Source organism: Poecilia reticulata, linkage group LG2 (assembly GCF_000633615.1).
Source record: "Poecilia reticulata strain Guanapo linkage group LG2, Guppy_female_1.0+MT, whole genome shotgun sequence".
NCBI lineage: Eukaryota > Metazoa > Chordata > Actinopteri > Cyprinodontiformes > Poeciliidae > Poecilia > Poecilia reticulata.
This window is the reverse complement of record NC_024332.1, coordinates 31027312-31037389: the sequence shown is the minus strand read 5'-3', so window position 1 is coordinate 31037389 and position 10078 is coordinate 31027312. Positions and strand designations below refer to the sequence as shown.

General features: G+C 39.4%; 2 protein-coding genes across 2 annotated transcripts; both read right to left on the bottom strand.

The window, feature by feature from the left end:
- Positions 1-90: 90 nt before the first annotated feature.
- On the bottom strand, positions 91-3293 carry hoxd11a (homeobox D11a). The gene is made up of 2 exons (XM_008398921.1): positions 2488-3293; positions 91-1812 (listed from the first exon to the last, which is right to left on the bottom strand). The coding sequence occupies exons 1-2, from the start codon at positions 3113-3115 to the stop codon at positions 1577-1579; spliced, it is 864 nt and encodes a 287-aa protein (XP_008397143.1). The 5' UTR covers positions 3116-3293; the 3' UTR covers positions 91-1576.
- Positions 3294-7615: 4322 nt separating this feature from the next.
- On the bottom strand, positions 7616-9830 carry hoxd12a (homeobox D12a). The gene is made up of 2 exons (XM_008398932.2): positions 9278-9830; positions 7616-7964 (listed from the first exon to the last, which is right to left on the bottom strand). The coding sequence occupies exons 1-2, from the start codon at positions 9783-9785 to the stop codon at positions 7726-7728; spliced, it is 747 nt and encodes a 248-aa protein (XP_008397154.1). The 5' UTR covers positions 9786-9830; the 3' UTR covers positions 7616-7725.
- Positions 9831-10078: the final 248 nt, after the last annotated feature.

Here is a 10078-nt window from a genome sequence, read left to right as displayed (position 1 = left end):
AGCAATAATATCAGATAAGCAATAATATCAGACATTTAAAATAATTAATAAAAATAATAATAATTGATGCAAAAATGTATTTTTTTTTCTTTTTCATTTATTGGTAATTTTACAAGTGTTTTTATGGGTGTGCCTGGAAGGCTGAAAGGAAAGAGATTGCGAAAAGCCTAATAGATGATTTAGCTGAAGGAACTGCTTAAAAATAAAATCGCAGTAATCCCTGGGCAGAACAGATTGTTCCACCTCGGACTGGTTTCCATGTTGGATACATATTAAAATTGCCCGAGTCTGCATTTCCATTCAACTAAATATGAAAGTCTGCCCTCATGTGGATACAATGTGAATATAAAAACACACAGACACACACATACACACACACACACACACACACACACACACACACACACACACACACACCTACACACACACACACACCACGCAGTTTGTGATCCATTTTTCATGCCAGAATAAAATCACGACCCAGGGAAATTAGAGTGCATGAAAAAAGGAATCAGGAATAACTTTAACATTAATTCCTGTTCGTTCGTGACTTAAATGCAGCTCAAAAATACAGTGAGACTACATTAATTATTCCTCTGCATTGCAAGTGTTAACAGGTTTCTGTAAACAGACTTGTTGCAGTCGAGACTTTTCTTTCTTTTTCTCTTTTTTTTTTTTTTTTTTTGCAAAACAGTTTTGTAAAGCGAAGCTGCACAACACGTTTTCAGCACATTCAAGCGAACTCGAAAATAAGAAAAACCTGTAAAAATCTCTTTCTCCCGCACCTTCCCAGTCCTTTGCAGGTGATGCCAGAAGTCCGTGACATACCAAAACAACAACAAGAACAACAACAACAGAAAAAAAAAAAAAAAAACATCCAACAAAACAAATACAACAAAATCTGAATCTGGTGGAAACCCAATAGAAATGCGCTTGAATGTGGAGTGAAAGCTCTTTAAGACCGGATGGAAGATCTGTCCTCATGTGGTCTGGGGGGCTGAAACACCASAGTCCAATAGCCCCTTATTTAGATCTTTACAGCTACTTTTTATTATGCTGTCTAGACGGTTCAAGGTTTAGCAAACAATCCAGTTTTTCAAAGCAGAGGAAACAACGGGATCATACAAGACTTCTAGCACCAAACTGAAATTGCGCTCCTTCATGTTTCACCCCAACCCCCTCAAAAGTATAACACAAAATCGTTTTCCTTCTTCTTCTTTTTCTTTTTAGCCTCACGTGAGTATTTTTGTAAATGAGAATAGTTTTCTCTGCTTATCATTTAACAATACACAACATCTAGTACATGCACGTTACAAATATATCTACAAAAGGAAAAAAGAAAAGAAGGAGGAATATATTTAATATAAATTCAAAATAACAATGAAAATATTCTGATTGACTTAATTGCCAGTGAAGCCAATAAATGGATGAACAGCTCAAAATAAACGTACCAATTATCTAAAATATGTGGCAAATTAGCTTTCAGTTCTTATATAGTACCAAGAAGCTTTTTCAGTTCAGTCTGTGTGTGTGTGTGTGTGTGTGTGTCTTTGGATGCTACAGCAAGCTTCAGATATCAGAATAAAGGGTTTCCAGTAAAATACTGTAGGCGGTCTCGGTTGAGTTTTTTCTCCTTCATTCTCCTGTTCTGAAACCAAATCTTCACCTGGCGATCTGTCAGGTTTAACATTCTGGACAGCTGGAGGCGTTTCTCTTTGTTAATGTAAACGTTGAAGAAAAACTCTCGTTCAAGTTCTCGGATTTGGTATTTGGAGTACGGACACCTCTTCTTCCTGGACTTGGTTGATGAACCTGCAAAACAGAGGAAAAAAAAAACAATCGTGAACAAAATCCAACCAACCCCCCTGCATGAGAAGAAAGGTATGGTTAGTGTCCAGGATCACCGAGTGTTAAGTGAAATAAACTGTGTTTTTAAAAAAAATGCAATAATTTAGCCAGGCCTTTATTGGTAGGAAGGCCCTTACGTATACACACTCTCCCACTCGCACACACACAAACCTAAGCAGACAGCTCGAACGCTCGCGCATGCATACACACACACACGCATAGACACACACACACTCACTCACTCAAACACACACAATTCAGAGGTTATCTGCATAAAAAAGACCTGATTGTCATGCGTATTTTGGCACCCATTTTTTTCCATCTTAAATCTGCCTTTAAAATATTGATCCCTCCGCCAAAATGATCACTTTTTAATGCGCCATCAATCTAAGTTAAATCAATTCACATTGCATTGTTCTTGCACGCAGGAAACCTTAAAGCACGGTTGCTTTAACTGTTTCCCATTGTAAATTTCTTTACAACCGTAAAGTAAATCTTATTGGGATATAAAAGCTTTTGCATGCTTATAAAGCTGCATATAACCCACGGATCGTCACGGAGGTGGACACTGTGCATCCCAGACGCTCCGAACATCTTTTGTTCATCGCATAATGAGGGGAAAACACAGACTAGACTCACTCTGACGGCTACTCTGGTCGCCGCAGTTGGAAGACGAGTCCTCGTCGACGCTCCCGGGAGGCTCTGCGTTTTGTTGCTCCAGTTTGGTTACAGCCTGGCTGATGTTCGTGGCATCAGCATCGTCATGGTGGTCGTGGGCAGCAGTCTCTGCAGCCTTTTGTTTGGGGTGCTCCGTGTTAGGAGAATCAAAGAACTGGTCGAAGCCCTGGGGAAGAACACCGTTTCGGCCCACTCCCGCGAAGAAATTGCACTGCGCGCTGGTTCCCCCGTGGTGACCGTACAGGGACTCGTTTTTAAATATCACATCCGCCCTGCCGCTCGACGACTGAATCAGTTCCCGGTGCATTATCTCGTCCGCCGAGTAGTAAGACGCGTAATTGCCCCTGTAGTGCCATTTGGGATGGTCCAGTCCATAATCCCTGAACGCGACTTCTCGAACAGGTTGGACTTGGGCTATATTTGGCGAATAGGGGAAATTTATCTGACACGAAGTAGTCTGCGGTAGAAAGGAGGAGACTGAGGTGAAATCAGGCGTCGAAACATAATAAGTGCAGCTGGGCAAAAACATATTTGACGCACAGCTGCGATCGTCGAATTCCGTCATTTTTCTTCTTCCTTTTTCCTCCATGCAACAGAGGGACGGAGTTGGCGGCGCGGCCGCGTTAAACTTTGTCCATCTGTAGCGCCGCGGGTGTGCGAAGAGACCCCGACAGAGAGGAAAAATCGGAAACGCAGGCAGACCTGCAATACATCTTGATCGATTCCTGAGGTAATTGTGTCATGTGATCCAGCTAAGAAATTACCATACATCAATATCAGTCATTAAAAACAGCATGGAAAAAAAAAGCAACTCATGTGAGCGCTTACAAGAGACTCTATTGGCTGCCTGGCTGCAACGGAAACTCCTCTCCAGCCCTTTTTTTGCCCCAAAGCTCATAGAAAAAAAAAGGGACATTTTTTAACCATTGCTGGAATATTGACTTTAATGCTGTACAGCAGGATCATTCTCGCTGGAGATTGATCTCTGCAGCCACACCCACTCAATGCGTCAGTAAATTTAGAGAATGCATTGTCTGTAAGCAACAGTTGAAAAATGATCTGCACGCTTAATGCAAGGTCACCAGGACTGCAGAATCACGTTTTCTTGCAGACAAATGGTAAATCTCATACTAAATTCATGAGCAATGTGCGGTAACGCAAAAAAGAAAAAGAAAAAAGAAAATAAAGCAAGCAAAAGGATCTGAAGAAAGTGGGTGTTTATGTTAATTAAAAGACAAATAGCAACGGCCAGCAGCGTGATGGAAAACAGGAGTTACTGGTGCAACAATGGAAACAATCAAATGCCTCAATCTGTATGAAAGCTTGCAAACTGATTCATTTTAAAAGAAAAAAAGTTTAAACAAATAAATAAGTAAGTAAATAAATAAATCCAATACTTATATAGGTAAAAAATTATCCAGACAAAGAACAAAAAGCCGGGGAAAAAAACAATCATGTAGATTCAAATGTGAATATCTGGACACATTCTGCACTGCCAAGTCCAAAACAACTGGCTTTGACCGTCTGCCGTGTCTAGGTGATGTCCAACAAGTCTCCTCTGCAACCATATCGTTTTATTGCCCCGCAGGCAACCATGCGTGTAAAGCTCGCCTCCTTCCTCGGTGGGAAAACTCAAGTTAAAAACACGGGGGGACGATAGCTCATCACTCCAGCCTCGAACAATATTTTGTTTGGAATTGTGAGTATTGTTTTTCTTTAGCTTTATTATTATTATTATTATTATTATTATTATTATTATTATTATTATTATTATTATTATTATTATTATTATTATTATTATTATTATTATTATTANTTATTATTATTATTATTATTATTATTATTATTATTATTATTATTATTATTATTATTATTATTATTATTATTATTATTATTATTATTATTATTACTCACAAAACAGAAAGCTTTTCAGAAATTTCATATTCACGCATCTAAAGGGCTTTACATGGTAAAATATGTTCAAACTCCTCTGGTTCAGTATACGCCACTTTGAGAGGCACCACAACAAGTAGATGTGAAAGAAACCAAAGTTTGCGTTTGTTGGATGGCTGCTTTGCATAATCAAAACCGCCACGATTTCAGGCATCCTCTTTAACTCAACAGTGAGGATTTCTGCCTGTACGTTACTCTCTGGTCTCTCTCTTTTATGATCATTTTTGACTGGACCCACACTATGAGGAACTTGTTGCCCATCAAGTATAAATACTAAATTAAATTAGAATTAGTTCTATTTTTCTGAAATCACGTTTTTTGTTGCTATTGTTCTTGATTTTTTTGAAATCAAGTGCATAGCTGTACTATGCAGTACTGCATAGTACAGCTATGCAGTACTGCAAATGCAGTTCTGCATAGCTGTTGATTACTGGAAGTTGAAGTTGTATAGGAAAAACACACAGGAGTCCTTATTCGTTGCAAATTATTTTGACAATTTAACAACCCCGAATTGTGGTGACTTTCATAGAACCGTGGACTTAATTAAGAGGGTTAATTGTATGAATTATCTGTTTGTGGCAAAAGTGTTATTTTATTATTACTTTTAACATTGTAACACAGTTGCACCAAAATACTTCCTCAAATCAATTTCTCAAAAGTAGACGTGAACTACAGGCAATGTTGGCTCAAGGTTGTTTTTAATAGAACATATGCAAAATATATGCTCTATTATTTCTAAAACCTTCTATGATAGTGTTGCAAAGCCTCTTATTTACTCACTGCGTAAAATCCTAAACTGTGTACTGAAGACTGACGTGGATTCTTCAAGTAAAAATCCTTTTTGCATTCACAAAAACACGCGTCATTTTTGTTCGGACTGTTTGAAGCCGCAGTCGTGCTAACTTGACCTTAACTTTCTTTCTGCATCCCTTTTTTATGTTTAGGAGCAAGAGCAAAGTGAAGCAGCAATATGATGCTACAAATAAGTAATGCTTTGAAAATGCATTTACAGCACTTAAAATGTGTGTATTGAGGTGTTAAAACAAAGAAAATGCCAAATACATACAAACTCATTGAGAGTGGAAAATATGGTAAAAGTGCATTATTATTATTATTTTTATTATTTTAAATCAGACAGTAGTTACAAATGTGACGTTTCGTCTCTTCTTGCACATTAAAGAGTGAGTGAAGTGTCAGAGAAATAACTAAGCTCCATCGATGCGGTGTTGAGAACTTGATTATGTGCAGAACAGCCACAGATGGACGCTCTCCATTGTTATATGTCTCCCACGCTGCTCCTTTGCTGTTTCGTCATCCCCACGCACCCACTCCCAAAGCAGGATCTTCAGTCTCTTCTTATCTGTGTCTTGGAATGACAATATGAGACCACCGGGTCACTTCTCAATCACGGTCAGAAGCCAGTTTTTCTGTATAATAAAAACACTTTCGCTTGTGCGTCTGCTTTGGGGACTTTTAATGTGCACCAAGCGTGATAGAGATACTCGGGAGGTGTTTGACTATTGAATTACACCCGACACGATAGGTCGCAGCCACAGGAATTGCCCACTGTGGGTGATGGTTGCGGCTGCTGTGTGTAACGCACGTCGAGGAAGATTTACGCAGATAAATAAACAAGGTGGTATTARCCGCTGGGGTATTTCGTATCAAACTGAGTGCTGGATATTCTATCAGGAGATAATATTTTATGGAGATCTTGTGGGCTAAAAATAACATTTACTCATCGCTGCGTGTGCGCATGTCAAACAGTAGTGGTAGTGATAGAGCCTGCATCCGTTGTTTTCTCCACTACTTTTTCACTCCTGCAAGACTGCTGAGTGGAATTGGAAACTTATTTTAAAAATAAGCGCAGTGGGGTTTATTAAATGACTGTGAATTCAACAAATATGGTGCATAACGTAATATCCAGGAAAGATGATATTATGGAATCTATGTGGCTAAAAATAATGATTACCCCCTTTGTTGCACGCATTTGAAGCAATGGAGCGATTGTAAATTCTGGCTCCTTCACTACTGTTTCACTTCTGCAGAGCTGCAGAGAGAACTAATTTAAATATAGCAAAAACAGTACAGATTCTACTGAGCAAATGTCTGAATATCTGATTGACACACGCATAAACATCGCCATATATATTATACAACAATATTCAACAACAAATTTTTTAAAATTAGGTTTATTTGCAGATGCGGTGTTGCGTCCTGACTACCGACCCATTTTTTCCTACTGTCCGTGAAGGGGACTGTTCATGATTTTCTTTAGAATTCCACAGATGCATCATTTCTGGTGTTAAAAAAAACATTCAAAGAGGCATTCAAATGTCCTTTCGACATGCATTAAACTAAATAAAAGAACCAAGAGTCACTTTTCAACCATATGGGGGAAAAAAGACAAAAAATATATTGTTTAATGGAGCACCCTCAAATTCTTCCACATTAACTCGTATTGCTCGTTTGAATTGTTACCCAAACAAAAGACTCGCTCAGCCAGAAATAAATAAACAAAAAAAATAACAATATTATAAAGTAGATTCAGAAAGGAATGAAATAGGCGGGCACGAATTTTGATTTGCCGAAACGTGTGATAAAAAGGACATGCAACCACGACATCATTTATTACATTTTTAGGTCATATTTTTTACCACTTTTAATCATTCAATCTTGACAGTAATGTTATACTAGGGAACGACTTGAGTCATCACAAGACAACTTTCACGCGAAATACAACTTCGTACTTAAAAAAAAGGGGGATCCTGATTTTTTTTTACAAAAGTTATGATTTAGCTTGAGCTAATAAGAACGTTGCGCTCTACGATAAGAAATACCAGCATTATATCTTAATATTTTAAGCTTTTTTACTTTAGTCCCATGAAACAAAATGTGTTTGCGTGAAACAGTGTGCCCGTTTGTGTAGCGAAAATACTCCTGGTTTGAGCWAAAGCAATCATTTCCTGCCATCCTTTCCTAAAAATAGCCAAAGTGCTTTTGTTGTCTCAGACAGAAAACAGACAGGAGMAAATATAGGATCAGAGAACCGGTCGGTATAGAGAGGCAGTCGTGCGCTTTGTGCTCAATAATCCGCTGCAAGAACCTTCCAACGACTCCAAATAATAAAAAAAAATGAGATGTACAATTTAATACCAGCGGAGACATACAGAAAACAGAGAAGGGACGACACAGCAAGTCTGGAATTATTCCCCAGCCGGTTCAGGATCAAGTCCAAAGGTCACATCAGTACGTGGCGAAAGCGTGTTCACGCATCATGAGGCGCTTCTTCTTCATCCTGCGGTTCTGGAACCAGATTTTCACCTGCTGGTCGCTTAGTGCGAGTCTGTCTGACAGTTCCTTTCTCTTCTGGCGATTGATGAACTCGTTCAGCAGAAATTCATTCTCAAGTTCAGCGAGCTGGTGCTTCGTGTAAGGTTTCCTCTTCTTTCGGGCTTTCATGTGTGAGGAGCACCAGGGGGCACCTGAAGAGGAAAGAGAGGCGACAGGTTTCACGCTTTTGGAAAAAAAAAAAAAAAACACCCCCCAAAAAAACAACAACAAAAAAACATATGAATTCAACGGGGAAAAAAATGATTAAAAGGATAGGCAACATTTCCCCACTGGTAAATGTAACTCAACTAAATTGGACTGTATTTTATTAGAATTACGGTCAAATTGGACTGTGTGTAACTTCTGAATCTGTTCATGTAATCGAACGGAATTGGATGGATTTCATTATGCATTTCTCTATTGTCCCAAAGGAAGTGGGTCTTAAATGAACTCAGTTCTGGAAAGATGCAGAAGTGCAAAGWCAGAAAAGCGGTGCAAATTACAAGAGTTGCACTGGTCAATGGGCCAGAGGCCTGAATCAGTCGAGTTTCTCTGGATCAGTTCTGATCATCAAACACTCAGAAGCAGATATTTTTTCACACCTCTTTCATCCAACGCACCAGGAATCCAATTTCTGACAGCCTGTAAATGTCCAAAGCAAAAACATGTCGATGCACTAGTTATCTTGTAATTCCATAATTTACTGTTGGGTTGTAAAGTGCTGCACTTGAAGCGTGAATCAATATATTTTTTTCGCATATTCCTGATACTAGTCCTTGGGAAATTAAAAGAGGAAAGGTCCAAACTTTAAGCTAACAAAGAAAACTGGAAAGTTGTAATTTCCAGCAAGAGCCCGAGCGATGCTTTCCTCRAAGTTTTTGAATTATTAAAAAGCACTTGCGTCTTCCTGTAATGTCGATTCCAGTTTGTACTTTACGTGCACATATCACCGTGGCTGCCATAACGTATGGCTGTTCATACGTCATATTYGAAACGTTACTTTGGGAGTTTTCACTTTCATCTTCTGTTGCTTTTTTAATGTTTTTATTCGCAGATTTGCATTGTTATGTATAATGCGGGACCAATTTCCCATTTGTATCACTATATTCCATTTTATAGTTAGTATTCTCCATATACTAACTGTTATATTTATTGTGTTTTAATGGGTTTTGTTTTRGTTCGATGCTATATACTACTGATATAGATAACAATGATTGTTTCAGAACAGAATATATCTTTGCATGTCATAATTGCATAGCACAGAGTGTGAAAAGYAAACTCTTGGATTTTGGATCTTTCCAAAAAGCTCTGTATAAGAGGGGGTTACGGAGCCGTTTCYTAAAATTGTAAGTCCAAACCACAGGTTTTAGTTAGTAACTAACTGATTWAAAGGGTTAAAAAGAGGCAAATTATCCTAACTATGCTTGAAATACGCAAGTAAAGTAGTCTTTGTTTTGTCCTTCACCTTGGCCAAATGTGGTCCTGGAGCACGGGTTATTTGATGGCGCCTCAGTGGGTTTGTGCTCCTGCTTGGTGCCGCTCAGAGGCGCTGATGAATCCGGATCAAGCTGAGTCTCAGAGCAGTGTGACTCAGTTTCTAACTCTGAGATTCCACGGATCCCGTGCTCCGACGCAGCATACACTGCTTCCTGTAGCCTGCCAGCCTCCTCGGTCTTTTGGAAGCACCGAGCGTGGTCACGCTCCTTGACAAGGCCGCCGGCGGAGCTGGGAAACGGCGGGCAGAAGCCTCCGAAGGGGCGGCTCTGAGTCGGAGGAGCCGCCGCACACGAACTTGAAGGAGACCACGGGTGCGCGCAAACCTCTCTTCTGCCATACGCAGGGAGCTGATGCAGCCCCGGTATGTGGGCCCCATTGCCGCAAAGGTTGGAGAAGTAGAGCGATTCTGGGGCAGCGAAATTCAGCAGAGAACCAACATAGCCGGGATTTAAGGGATTCCGTTCACACATTTCCATGGAGCTTTGCACAAACCGCCTTCTTGCAAGGTCCTTTTGCAACTCCAGAAGAATAAAGGGAAGGTAATTGTTGATTTGTTAATGCGGAATCACGTGATATGCAAAATATGTTGTCCGACCCACCCTTGTCTCAGTCTTACAAAGCAAAATTAATCCATGGGGTATTATGTTGGTATAAACCAGAACAGGCAGCTTTTCTCACACTGGAACCTCTAAATTACAACATCTAATGAAACTTTTTTTTTCCATTCAGCTATTAAGAATATAAGTTTGATCACAGAACCTATAACATG